The sequence below is a fragment of the Haemorhous mexicanus genome, chromosome 2 (assembly GCF_027477595.1).
Source record: "Haemorhous mexicanus isolate bHaeMex1 chromosome 2, bHaeMex1.pri, whole genome shotgun sequence".
Classification (NCBI taxonomy): domain Eukaryota; kingdom Metazoa; phylum Chordata; class Aves; order Passeriformes; family Fringillidae; genus Haemorhous; species Haemorhous mexicanus.
In genome coordinates this window covers 48,180,924-48,207,223 of record NC_082342.1, presented here as the reverse complement: position 1 = coordinate 48,207,223, position 26,300 = coordinate 48,180,924, and the positions used below count along the sequence as shown (strand labels likewise).

The window sequence follows — 26,300 nt, the reverse complement described above, 5'->3', positions numbered from 1 at the left end:
CACCCAGAAGTTCCCTGGCTGGGTGCATAGACAGGTCCTGGCCTTTGAGCAGTTTTACCCAAAACAGTAGCTCTTACATAATTCAGTGCTGAGTCACTTTCAAGACATATGATAAACAGTGGGGTTTTGGTCTTTAAATGAAAACATTTTGAAAATGAGCATGAGCTCTCTGGGGTATTTGCAACAGCACCTAGGATATGTCTGGGTAGTACCAGAATATGTACTGGAACTGTGACAGAATCCTTCCACTGCTTGTCCCATTGTGCCTGGGCAGAGGTCAGCTTTGGACCCTTGTTTTCATGGGAGCTTAAAGGAAGAGATGTGTGCAAGGCTGTGTGTATGAGCACAGACTGAAGCACAGCAGGTTCCCTCTGATCAGTAAGAGGCTGCTTTACTGGGAGGATGACTGAGCCCTGGAACTCACTGCCTGGAGAGGCTGTGGAGTCACCAGACAAGTGTTCTCCTTGATAATCTAGACAAAGCTCTCATTGGAGAGACTGGGAGGGGCTGAGCTTTACAGGTAAAGGATTTAGTAGAATGAAGAGACACCCAAAGAAACCTCACATACTACAGCAGTAAAGGAAAATAAGCTTTTAGGTGCATGCTGACCAAACTGTTTATTCCCAAACTCTGAAGTGAAAGAGGTGTAACAACACCTGAAAGTGAAAACAGAAACCAGCAACAATACAAACGTGTTCCAGAACAAAGACAGTAACGCAGCCCCAGCTGTTTGCTCCCTATCTGGTGCTGGGTGGAGATGTCTGTCACCAGATAAACCTGAAACACAAACAAGAGTCATGTCACAATAATAAAACTTCATCTTCCCTCCAAGTCTTTTAGCAAGATACTATAAAAAGTGTCCCAGCATCAGCTTTAGATCTAATTCTTCACCCCTATGCATTAGTTCCTTCTACTCCTATGAGAAGGGTATCACAGAACAATACTTAATGCTCCAAGGCCAGAAATGATTGAGATGTGGATATACAGTTTCACTATTCCAATATTAGAAAGTGTTAAGAACATCATCTGTTCACATCTGCTAGAAGAGTGCTTTTTAAATGGGAAGGAAATGGGAATAAATAAATGGGAAGGAAAAATGACATAACAGGGTTGGCCAATAAACATGAAAATCCAAGTCTCTGGGATTCCCCATGGATAACACATAACCCTAAAGAAGAGTGATTAAAAATATCCCATGTTTGTCTAGACGTGGTCACCAGCACGCTATCATGGGTGGTTTGCCTGACACAAATTAAAAGCAGAAAATAAAGATTAGTTTTGATTGCTTGGGCAGAGTATACTGCCACATCTGCAAATTAACTTTTTCTGGCAGCAGAAGCTCTTTATGTTATATCACCCCAGGGTTCTTTGTTTCAGTGCCTGTAAGTTCTTAAAACTGTGGGTTTCAGTAATGGTATGTAAAGAAGTTAATTTTTAACAACTTTTTGTTTTATGCTAAATACTTTACTAATAGAATGGATGTCTGGACAGAAGGGCTTTTTTCTCAAATAAACTTTAGTTGTCCACATTACTGGCAGTTTATAGTTTGCTTAGAACTTCTGTAATCATCCCTCCCCAGTGGTATGAATTTGTAGTTCATGTTCACTGTACTTACGTGTCACTGATCCAACTCTGCAAGACCCATTTCTATCAGCTTCAGATGAACCAGATTTTTGTCATCTCCATACAACGAAATGGTAACCTCTGGTGAAACAGTCTGAAAGTTTACAGTGTTGACAGTTACAGATTTAAATCTCAAGCTGATGCTGAATGATTTTACTGGCTACGCTCACTGTCTAAATGGAACTGTGAATATAAAAAGAATACCTCTGCTTTTAAGTAAACTGGTTTTAAAATAACAGGAATGCTCAGAAGCTTTGTGATTGCAGAATTAAGAACAACACACCATTGTCTCTTAGCTTTCCTTCATGGTAAATAGTTTTCAATGGTTTTAAACTATGAGGATTCAAAGTAAAACAAAGACTTGGAAATTAGAGTGCTAGTGAGAATTTTAGGCTCAGCAAGAACCAGGGGAAAAAAAACCAAAAAACATTTCTTACAAGTATGGAAGCAGAGAGACGCTTTCCTTCAACACAGTCCACCATGGTCCACAATGCCTTCAGGCTCCATTCTGGGGAATAAGGAATTCTTTCCACGTTTTTGTCATCTGAAGCAGGTCTAAATCCAGCCAAGAGAACTCGTACAGCTTGAACTGGGTACTTCAGCAGATGACAAGGTATGTGACGCAACCTGAAAGCAACATGACAAAATGAGAAGTGCTTGCCCACAGCAATCCACCGGCCAGTAAGGCCATCAGGATGGCTGCGTGGCTCACGCAGCACTTTTACGGTGTGGAAACCAGGAGTGGAGTCCCTGCTCTACAGAAACATGCCAACATCAGACCCAACAATTGCTCAGGCGGGGCTAGGGCCTCTGAAGGACTTAGCACAGGAGCTATCAGAAAGCAGCCCAGCGTCAGAGACCCCTCCCCAGTACTCTGCCCAGGGAGGAGTCCCAAGAGCCAAGCACAGACTGCAGCACAGGAATCCAAGTGTGATTCATCACAATGCAGCTCCACAAACCATTGTGGTCCAAATGCTACACACCTGAATGTGCTCTAGACATTACTGGAAATAGGTACCTGGGGTTTACACTGTCATCTCCCCATTCTTTATCTTTCTAAAGGGAAAGGGGAAGCAGAGAAATGCAGCTCTGAAACAGAAGAGACTGTCTCCCAAGACCCTAACAGACTGTAAAGCACAAAAACTGTTCAAATCCCCATTCTGCATCTTCAGCAAGGAAGTTTACATTCCACAAGAAGCTTGAGAGCCAGTCATTGTGATTAAGCAGTACATATGTGTGTATGTGTATATGTACTATATATACAGGTTCTCTATATGCACTGTAGTACTAGGTACGATGCACATACATGTAAATGCATATGTATGAGAAATTCAGACAGGCTTACAGAACCCTAAAAGCCTGGGATTTCTGAGACACTCAGCTGACATCTGTGTCAGAACAGGAGCAGTCCAGAGCATCTCAGAACTGCACAGAACAGAGATTTGAACATCCATTTCCCACACAGGCAGAGCAGGGTGTGTCCCACTCAGATACTCCTTTATCCCTCAGTTCATTCCCCAGCTGTCTTCTATGTAGAAGACAGTCACACAGGATTGGGATTTGTTTGTACACCTGGAAAGCTCATGCCTTGTTTTGAGTAAGGTTCTCAGGTGCAGAAGCAGATTAACCTGAGCCCACTTACAGGCTAAGTGAGTGGGGATAATGGAGAAATCTGATATTATAATAATGGGCTTCAGAACAACCTGAAACAGAGAAGCAGGTGCACAAACCCCACACCCTGCAGATAGAAATTATTTAACCAGCCAAAACACTCTCTAGCTGAAATTCAATACTAAATGATAGTAAAAAATATATACATAGCTCTAGAAAAATTAATAATAAATGTAACATACATTTATTTATAAGTACATATTTTATGATTTTAGTGTATACATACATACACACAGACATTTGACATGCAGTTATTTCTTATTTACCTGCTTGTTGGGGCAACTAAGTAAGTACCATAGTCAACAAACTGAACCAGAATCTGAACAGGCACAAGCTGTGTAATAGAGAGCAGCTTTGCCCTATACCATAAACCATCCACATACTCTGCAAGGCAAGGCAGTTCTGTGAAAGAAAGAAAAAAACCAAAACAATCATCCCATGGTACTCAGTGCAGTACAAACTGACCCTGAAAATCCACTTTACTTTGTGACCAAGATTAAGTCTCCTCTTCCTTATCAAAACTGTACTATGATTTTGTTCCATGCAACCTCCAATTCTCTCTGAACTCCAATCCAAGCAGCACTATGCAATTTAAGTCAAGTTTCCCTGCCTCACAGGGCAATGGTGAGAAGTAACATCAGATTTCTTGGTTAAAAGATAGTGATCCAAACAGTTTAATGTTCCAGCTTTTCAACTTGGACTCATCTGCATAATCCAGTTAGTAAATAGACTGATCTCCATGTGAATAGACATGTCTGGAAGACAGAAGGCAGATAATGCCTAAAACCTCATCCTGAGTTTTATGAGTTGGCAGAATCAAGTATGAGTAAGAACTGCTTTCCTCACCACGTTTTAGACAGCCATACTTGTGTTAATTTAGGCCCAACAGCTATGGACATCCAAGTGGTGCTCCTTAGGGCTCACATAACTTTAAACATTTATAACATGATTTTCTGTACACAACTTTTGTCTTTTGAATATTTAATAAAACTGTCACAGTTCAGTGACAGGTGCCTTTGGGGTTAAGTTTTATTACTGCCAAATGGGATCTAAAGTCAGTTCATAATTCTAACAGGCACTGGGAGTCTGAGTTCTGTCCATCATGTTCCAGTGGAGGAGAATGACACAAAAGCCTCAATTTAATGAAGAGTAAAAATGTATTACACTGTATAATATCATTATAGTGTGATCTTGCTCCTTACTCTCCAAAACGTTTATTTAAAGATACATAGAAATACAAAAGGAAACTCAGGTTTTCTGACTAGCCACATTAAACAACAGGGAAAATAAATACACAAGGTACCTTTTTTGAAGTTTGTTAGATGAGGGAGTGTCTTTACAATTTTATTGCACCACTTCAGGGCTTTACTAAGGCTCTCTGAGTCACAGCTGGCAGATCTCTCTGTGGCAGAGCATTTTGTAAGGTTCTCAGAAGAATCAAGACAAATATAAACCTATTTAAAGAAAAGGCTCTGATGTTACTATTTTCTGCAGTTAATTTAGGAACAAGGAATTCCAACCATTATTAAAAGATTACTTTTAATCCAGATCCCACCTTTGAATGGTTCAGCATTTCCTTGCTCCCCTTTCTTCACTATTTCATCAGTCATCATTCAAAGTCCACATAGGAATCTTTTATTTGATCAATGCACATGATGTTCTGCTGTTTGCCTGGGAGACTGGGCAGAACTCCAGCAAGTTGTGTGGGCTTACACACAAAAATTCCCTATTGTTCTGCCACGTTAAATTCCAACAACCTATTTTCTTATTTTTCTTATTAAAAAAGCTAACTACCAGACTGCAGTAGCATAATTATTTAATTCATTTTTCTAGAGAAATGATTAGTGTTTCACTGTCCCCAACTATGAGCTAATTTCAACTAAGTGTCCATCCAGAGAGCCGCCCCACACAACCCCCTGCACCAATAGCTCAGGACCATTTCGCAGCCTCTAATGCCATAAGATTGCCACCTGTGCTCTCCTTTTCACCAGCTCAGTGGGACTGCAGCATGTGAGATGCTGACCAGAGACACTCACCTCCTTGGGGGACACCAAGTGGGTAACTGTGACAGGAAAGGTTTCTCCTGGAACAGGCAGTGGTTGCAGCAGGTACGAAGGTGAAAGGTCTCCTTCAAATACCCCCTAGACCAAGACAGACTTCAGCTGAGCATCACACTGAATAACAAAACAGAAACTAAGGTATGACTTCTGGCTCAAAGGAGTTACCTCAAAAGGTGCATAACAACAGTAAGCAGTGTGTCCTTGATGAAACTGACATTGCAATGTACAGATAAAGATTTTTCTCAGCAGCACGGCTTTGTCCAGTGTATCTTTCAGAACCACGTATTTGAATTCTACATGTCATTTCTGCATTTGGTTCACCACAAAATAAACCCTGGTGCATTAAATTATACTTTTAGAAGGCACACAGCTTAGCTAGATCATAGGTCATGAAAAGAACTCATATTATCTCTTGTACTTAAAATATTATGTGTAACAAAATGTACAATTTCTCCAAAATACATTTTCACACATTTACTTGAGGAACGCTTTTTATTATGCCCTGAGAAAAGAGAAAAGTAAAAGCAACATATGTAACTGGAAAATGAAACAATGAATTATGACCCTTTGTACCCTTCCAGGATCTGACAGAGGATGGAATACAAAAAATTATTATGTTCCTCAAACTTAGCTAGGGAAAAAAGATTTTTTTCCATTCAAAGTAAGTACTCCTACAAGTAAAGAAAGAATATCTAACTAAATCCTAAATACAAACTGAATGCCAGATTTCTGCAAACCTATCGGGATCAGTGTGAGTCAGGAGCCACCTGACTACACCTGGACACACACAGCTGGAATAAGAGTCACTGCTGTGAAGCTCAGCACACCTGTAGGTTCTGATGCATTCTCCAACATTCTACTGCCCTACCAGGAGTCTTTCAGGCCAGTGCCTGAGCCCGGATTGTCATGTGGTAACCAAGCCCAGCTCCTAAGCTCATCAGTGCAGCGCAAGGCAAGCACATCTCAGAGACAGACACACTGCAGCAATGGGTGCTCTGAGCTCTGCATAAGCCACTGTTAGCAGCTGCAAGGCTCACAAAATAGAATGAAGTCCTTACCAGCTTAACTTACCCCAAATCACAGATTTGAAGCTGTGAAATAAAGTTACAAAGGTATAGAATAAAATAATAGATAATTTTTATACCTTATGTAAAAATAATTCACTTTAGCTGTGTTGTGAGCATGGCTGTTGAGTCTCTACAGCTAAAGCCAGAGCTGATTATGTTTGAATGTGTTCAGAGCTGCTTGCCTCCCACTTCTGCTGTTCCTGAGATTCAGCTCGAGTTCTGGATACCTTGCTTCTTTTCTGGTCTACAACCGAACACTTCTCATGTCTGTTTTTTTACAAATTGTTCTGAGTCACTTATTCCTGGAGTGGATCTGCTTAATGCTATTATTCCTTGAGGAAAACACTTCAGGCTTTCTGAATCTTCTTGCTTGCAACCTTCTTACATAGAAGGTTGCAAGCACATACATTTTTGTTTTCCAAATTTAATTTTTGTGTTAAAGGTACAAATCTCATTTCCAGATCCATATTTAGTTTGGTGAAAGCTGTGTGTCATGCTGACTATGAAAATGCAACAAGAGATTGATTTACAATGAGGTTTTCCATGGTTACTCAGTTCTAATATACACTGAGGGATTTTTCTAACTGCATCATGAGCCCAGTGGCAGACAACTCGAGCCCTGCACCAGCAGTGACAGCAGCAGACTCTGTACTGGAAAATTATTTTCTGAAGCAAAGATGTTCATTGGAAAGAAAAGTACATTGGCAGACTTCAACAGAATTAAGAGAAAAATGCAATAACACAGTCTTAGCAATTTAAATAAACCTGATCCTCAGATTTCAAGGAACAAAAAAGAAAACAAATACAGAGAAATAACTTACGTATGAGTTTTTTGTGTTAAGAAAATGAAGATAGGTGGAAACTTCAATCCTCCCCTAAAGACCACCAGGTAAATGTCCCAGACTCTTGGAATAAAGAACCTAGGTAACCCTCCTATAAATCACTGGGTTTATGATAAAACACTTAATTTAATTTACTCCATCCTTGGATATATTTCTAGGAAAAACTAATCCCTTTAAGTGATAAAAGTATTCCCCTATTCCTCACGTTCTAGAGGAACGTAAAAACTAGCTGGACTTGAAACAGAAGTGCAAAAATCTCTTTTCATTACAGAGTCCATGAACAAACTCTTGGCAATTTGCTATTACACAGAGTCTTACCAGCCCATTGTAGCTCCCTGTGTTGTGCTGCAGACCTGTGTGCTCAGTCCTACTGCTGCTACAGCACAAAACCACACAGATTAAAAAAAGTAACAAATCCTCCTAGGTCTCAACAAGCAACTGAATACTCTTTCTAATGTTAGAGAACAGCAACAGCAAAAGGGACACACACACACAAGTCTCACCAGCTTTTGTATGTCCTGGCAATCTTCAGCAACACAGTACCTCTGGTATGCCATGAAGGACGAAAGCGACATCCCCCCAAAATACAGGCTGATGGACAACTTGCCCCATGGGTTATCTGGTAACTCCTATTCACACAGGACAAAACAGGACTGTAGTAGTAATACTGGCTGAAGTTTTAGAAAGAGTGACCAAGAAATTCAAACCTCTCTTGTTGATAAGCACAACACTCAGACACAAGACCAAGACGCCTACTAACATCAGCTGTAACACAAAAGGGAATATCTCTCTTTCTGATACAGAAGCACCAACTGCTCATCCTAACACTGAAATATTATCCCATGTTTGCTCACTCAAACCCCTCCCCTTCACAATTTATCATTAAGCTGTCTGAAATGGCTTGTTTTCAGACAATACAGATAATGCGTTTCCCTATAATTTTAATAAATAAATTTAAGAACATCCGTACTTAATTATGTCAGAATTTTATCACCTAGAATAGAATTTAGAACAAAATATGCTGCCAATAGATAGGTTACATGTCAAAATGACAACTCAACATGAACAGGATGAAAAAACAGCACTAACCCTAATGGAGATATTTAAGGCCTAAAAACTATAATAAAGGTAAAGTCACAGGAGAAGTACGTTTAGTTGTGGTTTTTCTTTTGTCTAAGAAATACATTTACTGCTATACTCCCTCATGTATCATTCCTAATGCCAGTTAAAAAGACAACAAAAACTTTGCTTCATTCTGCATCTATGAATAAATTAGCCTACCTTAACATGAATCTCAACCTCTTCGTTTTTGAGAAGTTCTTGAAGGTATTCTACTGCCTCCTGCTGCCAAAAATTTCCAACCTATTTGGAGAAAAGCAAGAAACCAACACATTAAGATGCTAGCAAATAATAGTCTTCCTATTCTTAGGGTGGATGGAAATACAAAACTACCATTAAAAAAGAAATCTCACTAGAAGACACACATCAATAGTTTGATTTGTCTACGATCATTTAAATATTATCTGCTGTTTGGTGTATTATAATTTAAGTGACAATGCAACCCACATTTTCCAGATCCTGAAATAGCTTAGAAAGAGATGCTGCTTGCCAAACCTAATCAATACTATGTATGCAATAATGTATGTGTACAAAATTGTCTGAAGCATAATCCAAAGAATTACAGAAACGAAGATAACACACAACAAAACACAGAATACCTTAAATATTTTTATTCTCTGCTGTATCAGTTTGCTTTCCAACCTGTACTGTCTTTCACAGAATCACAGACTGGTTTGTGTTGGAAAGGACATTAAAGATCAAATTTGAACCCTCTGCTGTGGGCAGGGGCACCTTCCACTAGACCAGGTTGCTCCAAGCCCCCTCCAACCTGGCCTTGAACACTTTAGGGATGGGGCATCAACATCATCCCTGGGCAGCCTGTTCCCATGCCTTGCTATCCTTGTAGTGATTTTCTTCCTAGTACCAAATCTAAACGTGCCCTCTGTCAATTTGAAGATATTCCCCCTGGTCCTATAGCTCCATGACCTTGTAAGGAGTCCTTCCTCAGGTCTCTTGTAGCCCCCCTTTAGGCACTGGAAGGTGCTGAAGATCTCCCTGGAGCCTCCTCCAGGATGAACAGGCCCAACTCTCTCAGCTAGTCATAGGAGAGGTGCTCCAGCCCTCTGATCTTCATTGCCCTTCCCTGGACTTGCTCCCACAGGTGCTGCTCCTTCAGGTGCTCTCCTGACCTGTAATCCCTCTCCAGGCTTGGCACGCCTATGGACCAGAGGCTCCTCTTCTCTGGGACACGGACCCCACAGGACCCCACCAGAGCAGGCTCTTCAAGGTGAGTGCCATCATCCAAGCAGCCCAAGCACTGGCTGTGGCAGCATTCCTGGAATGATTTCTAAACTCACCAGACTGGAGTGAACCTTTTAAACCCCTCTGCCAGACAGGACTGATGAAAAAACTACTGGCAGGCCACAGATCCTTACAAACATTCTTGGGATGAGCAGATAACCCCTGCAGACACAGCCAGGAGCAGTCTGAGGGGTATCACTGTGTCAGCAGGAGTAGATAACTAACTCATGGTACTGGGTACCAGTGAGAGGAGTATTCAAGGCCTGGCAGCCCCTCAGTGATGTCCCCAACACAAACAGGCAGGAGCACCATCCCTCTCTAGAGAGTGCTGGGTCAGCACGTGGGCTCCTCTGACCCTCTCTGAAGGGAGCACCCACTCCTGTCTCCCATCTCCCACTGCCTTTTGTCAGCTGCACTGGGGGTTACACAGGGAGCAGAAGGTGCTGCCCTCCTCAGCCCTGGCCTCTCTCCTGATGTGAGGGCTCTGTCCTCATCAGCCTGCAGAGTGACAAAGCAGTTCTGCAAGAGCACCTCACATTCTGGGGAAAATCTCTTCTTGCAGGCCTTTGCCATTTAAAGCTTCCATTCTTCTGCATTACTGCCCCTTCTCTCTTCTATACGTACTGCTGGGAGGGTTTCTGCCTGCTTGGCTGCAGGTCCAGTGCAGACTGCACTTGGAATCAGCTATTCAACCCCTCCTCAGCCTCCCTGATGCTACACAGCCCTCTCACCACCTGCTGCAGGAGCTTTCCTACCTGGGCATGCTACCTTTCCCTGGCAGGTCTGCTGCCTGTCCCTGCCCCACGACCCCTGCAGCCTTCCTTACTCTATCAGTTTAACTATTTCTAGCAATAAAAGTAAGCAGGCCATTTCAGTATTCCACTTTTACTAAGTGCACCATTCAGAGTAAGCAAGGTGGGATGGTATGTGAAGATGTTATTTACACACCAGTTACTTACTGACAAAACTCCCTAGAACAATTCACCTCTATTAGTTTAGATTGCTTCCTACACAGCCATGATCAGAATGTTAGAAACACAGTTTTGCAGGACTTGACAATTTCAGATTGTCTGGCCATTCTGCATTAAGAAATCCAGGACTTACTTTGTGTCGCTGCTATTGCAAATTGAATTATCATTTCAGAGTATCCCTTGCCAAGCCCGCAGTGTCCTGTCTCAAAGGTTTAACTCCACTGACAGCGACCCTCCAAGCATGGTCCCCTCATACATCAAAGCTGCTAGGCTCTGACAAGGACCTGCTGAAACAATCCTCATCTCTTCTCTGAATCCTTGCAGGCAAGAGAAGAAACCAGCACCACCCTCAGCCTTTCTGACCAGGCAGGGTATTGATCTGAGTAACCACCCACCCCCACACAGATGTGCCACTACTCACCGGCAGTGTCTTGTAGAGCTGGCATGGGATGCAAAATGGAGGAATGCCAGTGTAGAATGTAGTTGGATACAGGTGACACTGAGGAATGCTCTCTATGTAACCACGATCTATGTACTGTACCTACAGGAAATGCAAAGACTTCCTGAAATACTTCAGTTTAGTAAGGGAATGCGTTCACTTACAGCATTACTTTTATGGAGGAAAAAAAAGTAATGGTTTGATAGTAAGTACGTGATGTGACAAAGTGAAAAAGCAAGAAAGGATTAAAAAAAAATGGTGTGGCAGATTAGAAATTCAGTTTATAAAGTTCTCTTGCAAGAATTCCTACCTCTTGTGGAATAACCAACATCATTTTAAAATTGAAAGGAAAAAATATTTGTGAACTAGGATAGAATTTTCAAATCTGCATTCAAAAGTCACGAGCAGACTCAAGAGCTTAGGTAAGATGAACTGCTAATGAGAAGAAGGCTCTGTACCTGTGCAGCAGAAAATTCAAAACAGACAGTCAATACTTTTTGGGTGCGGATTAGGACAGGCGTGGGATTATAAACCTAATTGTTTTCAAAGCATTCTACATATGGTAAGAACAGCAAAATAAAAAACCTAAAAGGGATTACTTACAGGAAATCAAGAGCAGCTTTTTACTTAAGAAAATTAATCATTACTAGGGAAACTACAGGAAAAATTGTGACAACTGAAATAGGTAGACAGATTTGATCTTTAAAATAAACGTAAAAATGAGGACAGTAATCCACACCTTTAAGCAGAATGAACAACTGCACAGGTCAGCTGAATGAAAAAATGTTAAATCCATTATTTATTTTAGAGGATTGGATTATATGCCTTTTTTAAACACACATACTCCCCTCCATCCAATCAAACTTACCTGGAGAGTACTACCACTGACTTCTACAATTTTAGCTCTATACCACACAGTATCTGATCCTCTTACAACACAGGCTTCTCCCTTCTTCCAGCAGTAGGGTATCAGGAGACCAAGGCCTCTGAAGGTATTTTGTATTTCAGCCATCAATTTGTTTAGTGCAGTTTCTTGGGAGAGGAGGTGAAATAAAAAAAAAAAAAAAAATTCAGAATAGTCTCTAACATTCATGCAAAATACTTCCATCACTAAGCCCCATCAGATGCAGATGACATGTATAAACAAACACATGTGCAGCTTTAAAATATATTTTCCAACACTAATACAATATGTATGTTCAATATCTAGTGTATGCAGAAGAGTTACTAACAGTGAACTGCATTTAGAATTCTGAAGCCGTTAGAAATTGAGTTCTAATCTCAGAAGAACTTGTAGAAGAGTCTATAAATTTTGGAAGTGACACCTAGGCAGCACTATATCAGAGCAAAACAAAGCATGAATGAGACAACAAATCCCAAACCACTGTTTCAGGGGTAGGACACCATGAAACAACACAGAAGCTGTGCCCAGAAGAACCTCTCCTGCTATGGTACAGCCTATAGCAAAAACTGCAGGAAGAAGACAGTCCTCTTCAAGTGGGGTTACTGTACTTTGAATGTCAAAGTTTTAGGAATAAAAATAGTTACTTAATCTAGTAGTTAAATGCCCTTGGGGAGCAAAAAAGATAGAATTATTGTTCTCTTATGTAAATATTTCTCTAAAGCACAATATACTAACATGGAACTGAGGAGTGACACCGCAGTCAGAAGAAAATGAACCTCTTTCAAGCAACACAAGCAGGAAACATTGTGAGATATAGAATGTATCACAACTCAAATAAAGAGCCTGAAGAAACTGTGTACTGAGCTTAAACTGAAGGAAAAAAACTACAGCAGCAGTATCTGAGAACCAAGCTAACTTCCAATAATCTTTATGACTGTATCTGCATCACTTTGAAGCTAATTACTACATTTACTTGATTAATCAACATTACAAAATAAAGCACTTGCTGCTTTACCCATTAAAGCCTAGAGAAGAAAGGCAAGTAACCTGCCTATCCAAGTGCTTTGAGGTTTTGGATTTCTTGGGAGGGTGGGAGGACAGGAAAGCTGATTAAAGGACAGATAGAATCCCTGTCCCTCACACCACAGGACATCCCCTCCCAAGAGGAATATTCCAGAACAGTGAACATGTACCAGATAGGTGTGCCAGCATACATTCTGATACCCAAGGGCACTCAGATTCATAAATGCATTTTCTTCTACGTAAACTCACCAAATGATTTTGGTATTATATAAATAGTTCCATCACCTCCAATACAACTCACTACAGCCTGGAAAACTTTTGCTTCAGGAACAATGGGAGATTTATATACTTCATCCATTTCTGGATGAGGCAGTGGCTCGTGTATTTTGAGTGATTTTTGTTCACTCTCTGAAATAGCAGTGCTTTCCTCTGGAACAGTCCTGTTTCTTGCATTTGCAATTTTGGAATTACAACCATCCAGCTCTGTGTTCTCCTGCTCGAAATGTACTTCAAGATGTTCTTTGGAGACTAAACAAGCCCCATTGGCTTTATCAGTTCTAGAAGATTCAATCAAATATCAATATATTAACCGACAGAGAACTTCAGAAGTGCAAAAATACAAAATAATACAAGTAACACAGAGAAGTAGCAAAGGTATCTCGAAATACTGTCAAGCATCTCATCTACTTAGAGAACTGAAATGTGCCATGGATACAATAAATAACATTATACTCATTATATAACATTGTAAGTAAGTCCACTGAAAATGGAGTTCTGTTGCTAGAACTGTAGAACACAATCCAAATTTTCTGATTTACTTATTAGTTTGGTCAAATATGAACATCAGAGTCTGAGAGAATACAGAAGAAAAGTATCCAAACCTTCTGTTTCTAAGGGCCAAACCCTGTTCAATAAGGTATTCAGAAGTATCAGTCATTTTTCCTGTTTCATCTTTGCACAGAATTTTCACAGGCAATGCACAACCCACAACATCTTCCTGGAAAAAATGGGAGAGCAGGACAACATACTACAAATATGCATTTCCTCTAAACTACAGGCATGTTTCAGGTTTTTCATTTTATTGGTACTGACTGTCAATCAGACATCCTTGAACAACTGGTGCCCACATGAGAAGACACAGATTTATTCAATTCATATAAATCACTTTACCAACTGTTCTATGCTACACATGGCATTAAAAAAAGAGTTGTAGAATAAAACTCGCTTTTCCCCTCAGCTTTTTTAATAGAATCAAGTGCCAAACACTTGTTTTCCAGCAGAAGATTTAAACCCATGCATAAATAAATCCACTCACGACTGCTTTTATTTCCACACACACTGTAAAATACCACTGGCAGCTGACAACAGCTGAATGAATCAAACCCTTCCAATAATCTTTTTTTTAAACCGTGGAAGAAATAAATTACTAAAGATATTCATACAGCACTGGATTAATTCTTCCAGTCTCTGAGGCTTAAAAACTAATAAAGTAGCTGCTGAAATAATTCTCATAAAAAACCTGAGCAGCTTGCTTATCTGTCCATAAAGGCTGTTAGCATCCAGTGATCCCAAAGATACATCTACTATTCTTCATTAACCAAATATATCAAGTTTTTTCCACACTGGGTAGCCAACTGCTCTAATGCTCCAGCGAATAACAGAAGTAAAGCAGAAAGAAGAAAAAGCACTTTTTTACCTAGAACAAAGCTATACAATCAAGTTCTAACCACAACTTTTTGAAAGGTAAAATATTCAGAAAAAAAATCCCAAATTAGCAGACAGCCTAAGAGGAATTTTATAAATACCACCGGTTTTGATTACAAACCTGTATGATTATCTTCACTTGTGCTCCAGTTAGGTAATAAGACAAGCATTCACACACTGTTGCTGTCCACTGTGTGCTTCCACCTGTGGGTCTAACATAGAACAAATGATAACCACTAGGTACAAAAGAAGCTGGCATTTCCTGAGTATAACCACCAACTCTTCCTTCTACTAAAAACTTGGCTTTTTTTCCACACTGCCTAAACTGTTACAGAAAAAAAAGAATCTCTACTACAGTCAAGAGTAACATGAAGTCATTATTAATTTCTGGATCTCCACAACCCGAAAAATGAAAAATACAAGCCCAGAATTTCAAAATGAGGAGGATCATGAGTTCTAGAAGTTATGACACCTGTCATAACAGTCTAGAAAAGAGACCTTCTGTACAGTTTCAGGAGATCCAATTCATCTTAAATTCTGAGCCAAGGGAAAAAAGTATTCAATTAAATAAATCTGTTCACTCTTTTGTAACTCGACCTATAAATATTATTTATTTCTACAGCACAGTTTCTGCTTTACTACTATACAGCATAACCCCTAAAAAAACCTCCAAACCTTTATTTAATAAATCACAGCCAGCACCCCATTTCTTTATTCAAAAAGCAAACCACATCCAAATCTTACATAATCAGTGCTAACAAAGGTATGTCATTATTAGTTTCTAATGCTGCCACTCAGTATAAGGGAAAGGCTACCTTATTTCTGTCAGTGAACATTCTATTGCTAACATCCTGATGGTCTTCATGTTTTCCTCAAGTTTTCTTAGACAGCTGACCTCCACTGTTTTTTCAGCTCCAGAATCATAAAGTAGTACCTGTAACAGCCAAGAAACCACAAAACAGAAAAAAATCCCCTCTCTTACTGTTATCTGTAAGAAATGATAATTCAAAGCATCCCTAAGGAGGTTAAAAAAATTTCAAACATTAATGGGATTTAACAAATGCCTTTGGAACTCAAAATACTTCACCACAACTCAAGCAACTACCACAGCATAGCAAAGGGACAAAACCATACAAATGTGCTCAGGGGGGGTTAAACAACTCTACTGACTTTTTGGTAAACCAAGAAACACTGAAATAGCTCTCCTCTACCCCTTGCTTTTTATTCTGATGGTGTTAAATAGCTGTTTGAAGGCTCTTGGGCTCAGAAAGCAGAAGATGCAAGCTGAGGTACACAAAGTTTCATTTTTGCTTCCTACTAAAAAGATCCCTGGGCACAACCTGATAATGGTGGAAAAAAAAAAAAAATCAATAGCAACCCAGTCCTGGATTACCTGTATGATCAAAAAGCGATTCTGACTTTGGAGACACGTAAGTATCTAGTCCCAAAATGCTTTTTTCTGGTGCTCATTATTTTCAAATTGGTACAACAGAGCACATTTCAAGCAGTGCTGTGTGAGGTTACTGTGGAAAATGTTATAGCTACATGGCACAGTGCATCACCATCAGTTCAGGGTTCATGCAACTGCTTGACTACATGTGGTCCTGTGGTGTTGCACTTGGTTCAACTGGCTCCCTCTTTTAACAAGGATCATTAAATTTGAATTACTGTAACCCTCAGTTTCACAGACTTGCTGGAATCTAAAATGAATTGTTAGACTATAGCTTGGGAATCGCTGCCATGTTCCAAAGGGCATTGTAAATAGAGAGTCAACCTCACGAGCCTTCCTTAATTCCCAGATTCCCTGGTAAAGGAACCTGAGCTCTGACAAGACAACTGATTTGCAGCAATGTATAGCATGACTCAAACTCTCAACAAAAGCAAAAGGCTGTGAGAAAATATGAACACAGAAGAAAGAAAGAGAATGCTTTCAAGTTTAGAAATAAAAATTAAAATGCTGTTATGATAAGAGCTTTACCTCTGCACTTGTTTCAGAGACAATTCTGCTTATCTGACCTCTCTGCCACTGTCCCACATCGTGTACATAAACAGCACAGTGCATATCTCTCTCCCACTTCACAGACTGTGGCTGGGATTCTCTGTAGATGGAAGCCATCTCCTCCTGTAAACTGACATTCAAAAAACCTCTTTTCTAGAGATAAAATGTAATGCAGTAAATAAAAGGCTTATTCAGTCATTGTTTAACTAGCATATAATGAAGCTGTACTGTTTTAACAGATGCACAGTGTTGCAGTTTTTCTTCAAGACATTAGAAATACATGAAATGGAAGTTACAAAACACATGCACTCTCATTAAAAGTCCGTAAACCTATCATGTTAGCTTAGACACTGGAATTAATCTGAGCAATCCTAAGTGCTTTGTACGGCACTATTTGAAAACGACACTGTTTTCTCTTGACAGTTTGAGAGTGTGGACCTCAATGTCAGGACTACATAAACAGAATTCTAGGCAGTCACAGCCAAGAAGAATAAAAGATAAATGAATACATAAGCAACTTGCACTAAACCTTGATACACTCTTCTATTTCTAAAGAGTAGGCATGACTACCTAAACGTTACCTAAATATCTACCAAAGGCAGGCTGATATACACTGTGTCTAGAAATTGTGTTCAATTTTCCTAACAGGGTACTGGAAACATTTTGATAAAAAAAACCCTGCTACTACCACTAAAAGTAAGTTCTAAGACTTGGGATACAGGTTTTATTTAACCAGATTTCTAATGAGGGAATGGGAAGGAAAGAAGAAAGAGCAGGAAGATTTAATCTTTCTGGACAGTGTTGCATTCATCAGGCTCCAATACTTACTACAATAAAACTGATTTGAAATACAAGTGAGATGATAGACTTAATTTGGAATCAGAGCTATTTAATAAGCCACAATATAGTGCCAACCTCTCTTCTGCTCTTATACTCACCTCAAAGGCAAGTAAGTCAGCAGCCTTCAAGAAGCACACAGTATCAAATGCAACTCTCAGAGCTTGTTCTAACTATACTTCACCACTTTGTAATAAGGACACTTTAACTAAAGGGAAGTTCTTTGAATTTCAGTACCTTTTCAGTATACTTTCTGATGCCAGCAATTGTACAAAAATTTTACTAGGAGACACAACATGACTAATTCTCCCATGTAACTCCTTGTTACAAAGTGCTCTGAAATCTTCTTCATCCACAGATTCCATGTCTGTAGGAATAAAAGCTTCTGAGGTTTTAGAAATTTCTTCTAGAGGATCATCCCATATTTCATTAGGCTTTACTTCAGTTCTTTCAGTGTACCTGCAAAGAGCACAAAATAGTTAGAATAGAAAGTTTAAACAGATTTTAAATGAAGTGAAAAAGGCTCAATAACAAAATAATAGGAATTATTCAACATGAAAAAAGTGAGTTGTAGCTTAGACAAAAACAAACATTCATAAGTGCTACTTCTGAAACACTAATGATAGTAACATTTTTATTCTCCTTCAGAAGGTATCCTTCTGCATTCAGGGAAGAGAAGAGATAGCACAGGAACACCAAGATCATAAGAACAGAAGATCTAGAGTGGGCCTCTTACCCCACAAAACAAGGGACAAAGGCCTGTGGGGAGTCCATTCTAAAGCACAGGAAGAAAAGAAAGAAGGGGCAGCATGGATAAACTGCTGTGCCCTGACCCCAACTCCCTGCACTATTCACTGCCTCCCTGAATGGACTGAGTGTAACTCAAATGCAGGAGAGGAATGAAAGCTGCTTGGAATAAACTTGACCCTGGGAAAGGAGGAGGGTAGGCTATAATCTTTGTCTTTTGTGTACCAATGCCCAAATTAGTAATTCAGTGTTTATGCTAATTAGTAATAACTAAGTAAAATCAAATCTGTTTTGCCTGCAAGAGTACTTGGTAAGTGATTTCTCTGTCTTTATTTTGACCCATGAGTTTTTGAATTTCTTTTATTTTCTCCCCAGTCCAACTAAAGAAGGGGGAGTGAGCAAGGGATCATAAAATCCACCTCATTCTAGGGATCAGTGTTACACCACAACTTATACCAAAGGAATATACTCCCTTAAGTGAAGGCTGGAAGCAGGCATCTAAGTACAGATGGGACAAAACAAAATAGCTTTGTGACAGGGAAAAAGCAACTCAGCTGTTCAGGCTGCATAACTTACAAAAATCTTACCAAAAATTGTGACTATGACAGTATTAGAGTGTTACTAAGATTTAGTAACATTTCTGAGCTAGGACAGAAAATCTACTTACATGCTTCCTCCTAAAAAAGGAAATTCAGGAATTTCCTTTTGGAATGAAAACTTCTCATTTAATGATATATATCCATCAGTATTCAAAAAATTATTAATGAAAGAGTAACTACAGATTGTCATGGACACAGCCCATGGATTATCTTGGTAAAAAGCCAGCAAATTAAATTCAGCAGTGTTATATCCTCATTAGCCTCATCTCCCCCACCACACTTCCTAACTCTGCTGTCTTCCCAACCCTTCTGTTGCTGTCATAGCTGGCTACCCAAGTGTTTTCTAGTAACAGACCTCCCAAAGAGGTGACTCCCCGTATGTGCAGGTTTAAGACACAAATTCTTTTTATTACTACATGGGAATGGGAACCTTAACAGTGAACACTTTGGGAAGATCTGGCACTTAGGGACACTACAGGTACAAGGCAAACATTTGATTTCAAATTTTTTCACAGGTACAACTTCAATACATTAGTTAAGATTTAGTTTGAGAATTTAACTATTGAGCTGCAGTTACACTCTAAATTACATCCAGCTGATGGATGTGATCTTAAAATCAATTTATAGTAGATGTGGTAAATTCCAGCCCCTGGAGGTGACACACCAACAGTTTTAATACACAAATTCTGTATTTCCAAATACTTTACAAGTAATGCACAATGTATTTACCCAGGTATGTAGGATGCTAAGTCTTCTTCAACTAGCTGGCAGTTAATACTAAATTTTTTCCCATTATCAGCAGAGGCATTGAAGAGTTCAATAGATAAGATGTTATTATCTAAAATTTCTGTGAATGAATAAAATCAACATAATTAGTGCCAATCAATGACAGTATGAAGACTCTGGTTTTAGAGCAATGACAAATAGTGCCAAAAGACAGATTTCTCCAAAATTACATTTGCTGTACAAAATAATTGATTCTGAACATTAACAATATGCAGACACATAGCTTTGAACATATCAATAAAACTAACTTAAAATACACCACATACACCAATAATCACAAAATGCTTTTGTACAAAAACTCCAACTGCTATGCTTAATTCCATTTATCAAATGGGCTCCAAATCATCATTCTGCAAGGGCTGAAAAGTAAGTAGCTACATATGAACAATATATGGTATTGAGAAAAATCCTACTAAGGCACATATGTGTTGTCTGATATTATTTTTCTTTTTTAGCAATATTTTAGAGCAGCAATCCCACTCCCAGATACCAATAAAGTCAGGAAACATCATGGACAGCTAGTACTTTTGGAAACAAGCCCACCTGAAAAATCAGAATACTTATATCATGTAACACTGGTGTGGTCTGTAAGGCAAGACATGAACAGAACTTTTGTTGCAGGTTTTACCTGTTACGCCTCGTCCAATCAGAGGAGAGAATTTAGATATTCTCACTCCAGGCTATTTCAAATAAATACTATTTTAAATATCAAAGTGATTGTTTCTACATTTGAGACAACTTAACAATATATAAATAGAAATTAATACACTCCTGATAACTCACCAATAACTGAACACAACATAAGCTTATCTTCAGTCATTTCTTCAAATCTTTCCTTGGCTTCTCTGGTCCACTCATTCGCCCCTTTGAATGGCTCAATGCAAGCCAGCCTACACCTGATTGCCTGAAGAATAACCCAAGATTATGCAACTAACATCACATACAGATCAAAATCATCTCATTAGGACTGAATCACAGCCTTTGCTTTGCACTCCAAGACAGCACAACCTTGGCTTCTGGTTCCACATTACCACAATCTGATTTAATTCAAAATGACCCCTCCCTTCCCAGTAGCTAAGCATGAACCTCACATTCAGAAACCTTCTTGCTGAAATACGAAGAACCTAAATCTCTTTTTCTCCCTTTATGGTAAGGCATAGAACTGGTGCAGAGATCAGTAAAGATTATTGCACAGAAGAGATAAAAAAAGCCTACTGGTGCCTTCAAGGAGTTAAGAAAAACCCCTATCAACATATGAAGTTTCAAAGTTTAGCATAATTGTGACTGGTAACCAAAACTATCAAATGAATAGCAAAGAAAAAAATAATTTCCATTTATGGACATTTTTTTATTTGACAGAAATACTTTGTCATTTTCCTTCCCAGTCAGTTTTCCTCCTCATCAAAAGGGGGATACTCCAACCATTCTTCAAGTTAGAAAAAGACCAAATTTTAAATGCAAACAAAAATATATATTAAAAAATCCCTCTTATTATGAGATCATCATTTAAAAATGAAAGAATGCAAAAATCCATTTGGCTCATTATGGAAATAAATTTAAGTGAATTAAATACACATGTATGTACACATTGCATATATACCTCTCCTGCAGTATGCATACTGCAGGGCAACATTAGATTTAATTTACACCTGAAAGATACAAAAAAAAACCCCAAAAAAACCCTAAGAGTTTTCAATATGCACCCAAAACATCAAGTGAGACACTACATAAGGATGGGCAAAAATCAAGTTCCTTAACATTTCATTTATTTAATGTATTGCAGAAGGTGAACAATTCTCTCTTTCCCCTCTCATTCACTGAGATGCTGTTAATTTTGAGTGTTTAACCCAGGCATTTACCTTTTCTGGAAAGCTGAGAAACTCCTGTTTCACTCTGCGTATGTCTTTATGAGTTAAGTTGGCGATGTTGCCATAGTCAACGTATTTTACCAGAACTTCCCGACAACTTGGCAGCCCTCCAAGGAAAACATCCCAAGATACTTTTAACAAAAAATTAGTATCTGATACAGGTTAAAGTACAAGAATTTCAGAGCAGACCCCACATTCATGCCATATGATTACCTAGCATAAATTTTTTCGAACTTTTATACCCCAATCAAAATGAGTATTCTTTAGGAGCCAGCTCTTTCAGGTCCGTGAAATGACAGCCCTGGCATTTTGGCCCCCTTTGTGAGACACTGGCACACTGAACACATGCCAAGTAAACATGTAAGCAGACATGCTACATGCCCACACACAGCCAACACAGATTCAGCACAAGCACAACTCCCACTCCCTCTGGAATTACTATGGAGAATTATGAATCAACACCAGATACACTCACAGGTTGGCTGGAATAGCCAAAGCTGGGGTTCACACTGTAATAGTAAGAGAAATACTACTTAAAATAATTATGTAAGAGAATTTCAATAATCTCTAGAGAATTGCATCCCTGTTTAGAAAGAACAGGTGTATAATCCAGTCTATTAATAGCAAAAGAATATAAATTAGTACTACTGACTTTATGAAGCTACCTGGGAGCACCATAATTCCCAGTAAAAATACTGGCTGGATGTTACTGCTCATACCCAGCATGTGACTCTGACCCACCAGCACATCTGATTTTGCAACCCAGCATTAGAGCAAAAGAATCAATACTTCACCTATAATCTGTGCTCTATACCAATTCCCATCCTCCTGCTTTGCAATGCATGCTTGGCCTTCGACTGGGCAGAAAATTTCAAAGTTTTTACCATTCTCTTGTTTATATATCTCCTGAATTTTCTCTGGAAGAGCTAAAGATTCCACACTCTCTCTCTGAAATAAAAACAACAAACCACACATACACAGCAGATGTTCTTTTTGTAATGGCATTATTACCCTTTTAAGGGATAATTTTTTACCTAGTACTGTACTTTCCAGTCTTCCCTCCAAAATTAAAGTGGTCATGAATACAAAGTGAATTAAAGAGCCTAACAATTATTGAATAGTGCCCTGTTCAATCAATTCTAACCAGCAAAATACTGCACACCCACAAAAGAATGAATCATGTTACATAACTGACAAAAACTTTCTGGGATTTTAAGAATTCCTGAATTTTAACTAGGCTGAATCAATGACTGTTGGATTTAATCTCACCTACTAATTCTAGGAACCCAACCACTGGTAACAAATGACAGAACTTAAAAGAAGTTGCAGCTTATTTAGTGTGGACTACAAATAGCTCAACATTAAAATGTTTATTCATACTTTCATCTGAACAGGCTTTATTTCTAAACTTACCAAGCGAAGATAGAAATCACTTGGACTATTAATGTGACAAACTACAACAAAGACCTCTTCTCCTTCCTGTGGAATATTTGGTGGACTGTACTGCAAGACGGTGCAGTTTTCCAACTGGCTGGGAAGCTGTAATTTAAACCTAAGGTAAACAAAGTGAAATTTTGAAAAAAGTCAGTCAAAATTACCTGCAAATGAACTCTTTTATATTCAAACGTTAAATTTCCCATTAAAAAACCACAAAATGATCTTATAAAAATGACTTGATTAATACTTTTAGGGATAGCTTAAATGTTCCTTCTTGCAGGTGGTACAGCCAATTATGTGTAATGCTTCTCCCACTGCCTACCAGCCAAATCAAACACATCTCAGGCTCATTTCTGTGTGGTTTTCTGTGATAGACATCAAGGGCTTCTCATTTAGAGCGTCTCCCTGGTTATATATTTCTGTACAAACTTTAAATATTTTGCCATTTTCTAAAATCAAATTCCCTATCTAAATGAAGCCTGACCAGTGCAAATGAGTACAGTGTGGTGCTCATTGGTGAAGGCGAAAAAATGAAATCATCAGACACTGCTGAAGGTTAATACACCACACATTAATATATGGAACACTGCAAAAGCAACTAGCTTACTAAACTTCACTTGGTAAGCATTATTCTGTTATCAGTTATGGCATAGAGGAGCAGGAGCCAAAGGAAGACACTTACCTTGCTAAATCTAAGAAAACCAATGCATCCTTGAGAGACAGTGGTGTATTACTGCTTACTTCATTAAACGGAGGTTTTCTCAGATCCACAATAAGAACACCATCCTCTTCTCTAAATACCATCATTGAAACAACTTTATTATTTACCATTTCTAAAAATTTTGTCTTTGCCTCCTCTCCCCAACCTTCATCCTGTATTAGAAAGAAAAAGTTACTGAGGATGTCAGGGAATGTTAAAACAAAAAACTCAAACAAAACAATTAAAAGATAGATAAAGTAAATGCAAGGAAGAAAGCAAAGATGCATCTGAATAGATTAAATACTGAACATGGTCAAACTTGTCTAGTCTACAGCCAGGACAGCACTGAATGGAATTCTTTCATTATGGATTAGCATGTGTATTAAACTGTATAAAACTGAGTCAGATCAAAGGATTGCAGTTTCTGCCATCTTCTTCTGAAGATCCCCCTCAGATGGTTTTGATGCATTAACCAGAATCATTTCACCTGTTTCATTTCATGACTTTCCCATGAACTGAGAGAGCAGAAATTTGTCATCCCGTGTCTACACAAATGCACAACCTGATTTGATCAATTTACACACTGCTACTCTCCATAGCATCCTGTGTAACACTCTATGTACCTTGAAAAAGCCTGTCTGAATTTGTTTCTCTGGGATCAAGTTAATGCATTTCTCATTTGATACTGCAAATCTGTACCTTTTAGGGACAGAAAAAATTAAAACCACATATACGGAAGGCACTTTACCTACACTTGTGAAAATTGTTCCAGAACTTTCCTATTTAAAGTTATTTCAGTCAACATCAGACTAGTAAAAACTCCCCAAAACTGACCAACAGTTAATACCATCAGGCACAGCTGTATTGGACTTAGTTCATTTCCATGTGAGCGCAACAAGACTAAAGCAAGCCTAATAAAAAGTGAATACTGAAGGAAATAATACTGCAATATATATGCCTTTTTTTGGTAATGGAATAAAGGCTGACAGTACTTTATTTGTGGTTATGCTGAAAGAGAGTAAATAGTACTTTACAAGAGTGGCAAAAATTTTTAAGTAACAAGTACAATCCCTAAAGAGATTATCTTAAATTTTTTAAGGAAGCCATTTATTCTTTGTTTGGATTCCTTTTGAAAGTTACTACTTAGTTACTACAAAGTTATCAGACAGACACAAAAGAAGAGGATCAATTTTGCAATTACTTTTTAAACTTCACAAAAGAACACGTCTAAAGTATGAGCACTGAGATTTAAGCGTGAAATATGCATTTGTAGTCTCACAGGCTTTTAAAGACAGACTACTATAAGCTTTTGTGTCTTTTCCAATGAAAGCAATGCAACACATCTTTTTACAAGAGAATTTAACTTTAAAAAAACCACACTCTGTACTCTTGAGTTTCCTTCTGTTTACACTGGAATAAGATAATTTTAAATTCCGTATTTACATTCTTTAACAGAAATCTTATGAAGAAGTTCCTGAAATACTTCAAGCAGTTTGCACTTACTTCATTTTTGGGAACAACATCCTTCAGTGAACACCGTACTGCTAAAGGAGGAATGGCTGCAAGCTCTGCCTCAATGTGCTGGTCTGGCTTCCTCACAAACAGACAAATGTCATGGGTTTCAATAGTTTGCAGAGTAGCAGGATCAGGCTTTTCAGTGGGATCACATCTAATGTCAATGGGAATAAATACAGCACTAGCTTAAAAGCAAAGTACTCCAAATCCAATGCCCAAAACCTCCCAAACCAAATCCTAGACTTTTATTGTAAGTTATTATTGCAGTAATTGGTGTAATGTCATGTCAATAAAACAGAATTTTAAAGTCTCCGTGAAATGCATTTTTTAAAGCATTTAGTACTTACATGTTCATGAGTTTGCTTTTGCAATTCATATCTCAGTTAAATATTTTTATGCATGCAGGTTTGTGCACTTAAACACAGTGGCACTTTTTCTGAAGGGAATATGTATGAAGAGAATACAAGAGCCAATTGGGTATCTGGTTTTCTGGCTGTGTGAAGGTGAGGAAGAACTTGTTTCTCCGAAGAGACCTTGAATAAAAACACTAAAGACAAAAACTGCAGACAAAAACTCCCCTCTCCATAAACATACCCTGAGAAAATCAGAACTACAGAGCTTCCAAAATCAATCAGGAATACTTTCAGCAATGCAATATCACACACTTTGTATCTTATTGGACCACAAAGCTTCTTCATCTGATTTTTACTTTCTACAGGAATTAGTTCAGTGATAGTTCCACGGCACCACATTCCAGTTTCCTTACTCTTAATGAAAGTTCTCGCACCTATATGGAAGCAAATACAAAAGGACTAAATTCAGTATTTTAAAGCATTTCACACTGAAACTATTATTACAGTTCTGCATAATGCTCCCCTGTCCCATCCTCCACACAGGTAATAAAAGTGCTACTGCTACAATGAAGACACAAAGACAGTCAATCTTGTCTCTGTAGCCACCAGAAGTTCCCCTCACATTCATTTACACAGTGTCTTTAAGACTAGCAGGTGCTTGGCTTGTATCAAGAAGTAATTTCTGGTAACTTTCTATAGTTCCGAGTAAAGTGGCAAAAACCCCATTGACATATAAAGTTATTACATACTTTTCATCAGTTTTCTGAACACTTATGGAAGTGGGTAACATTATC

General features: G+C 38.7%; 1 protein-coding gene across 1 annotated transcript in view; it reads right to left on the bottom strand.

Annotated features, from left to right (window-relative positions):
* Positions 1–1,618: 1,618 nt before the first annotated feature.
* RNF17 (ring finger protein 17) overlaps positions 1,619–26,300 on the bottom strand; it is a 39,079-nt gene continuing 14,397 nt past the window's right edge. The window contains exons 13-35 of the mRNA XM_059840367.1: positions 25,748–25,940; positions 25,142–25,307; positions 23,621–23,811; positions 22,915–23,053; positions 22,296–22,449; positions 21,493–21,608; positions 20,417–20,537; positions 19,577–19,694; positions 17,739–17,960; positions 16,644–16,794; positions 15,481–15,599; positions 14,787–14,877; positions 13,843–13,958; positions 13,211–13,518; positions 11,903–12,066; positions 11,017–11,136; positions 8,545–8,625; positions 7,767–7,892; positions 5,331–5,435; positions 4,598–4,748; positions 3,561–3,696; positions 2,061–2,250; positions 1,619–1,717 (exon numbers count right to left, since the gene is read on the bottom strand). Of these exons, the coding sequence (XP_059696350.1) occupies positions 1,619–1,717; positions 2,061–2,250; positions 3,561–3,696; positions 4,598–4,748; positions 5,331–5,435; positions 7,767–7,892; positions 8,545–8,625; positions 11,017–11,136; positions 11,903–12,066; positions 13,211–13,518; positions 13,843–13,958; positions 14,787–14,877; positions 15,481–15,599; positions 16,644–16,794; positions 17,739–17,960; positions 19,577–19,694; positions 20,417–20,537; positions 21,493–21,608; positions 22,296–22,449; positions 22,915–23,053; positions 23,621–23,811; positions 25,142–25,307; positions 25,748–25,940 (3,377 nt within the window). The remainder of the gene's footprint in view (positions 1,718–2,060; positions 2,251–3,560; positions 3,697–4,597; positions 4,749–5,330; positions 5,436–7,766; positions 7,893–8,544; positions 8,626–11,016; positions 11,137–11,902; positions 12,067–13,210; positions 13,519–13,842; positions 13,959–14,786; positions 14,878–15,480; positions 15,600–16,643; positions 16,795–17,738; positions 17,961–19,576; positions 19,695–20,416; positions 20,538–21,492; positions 21,609–22,295; positions 22,450–22,914; positions 23,054–23,620; positions 23,812–25,141; positions 25,308–25,747; positions 25,941–26,300) is intronic.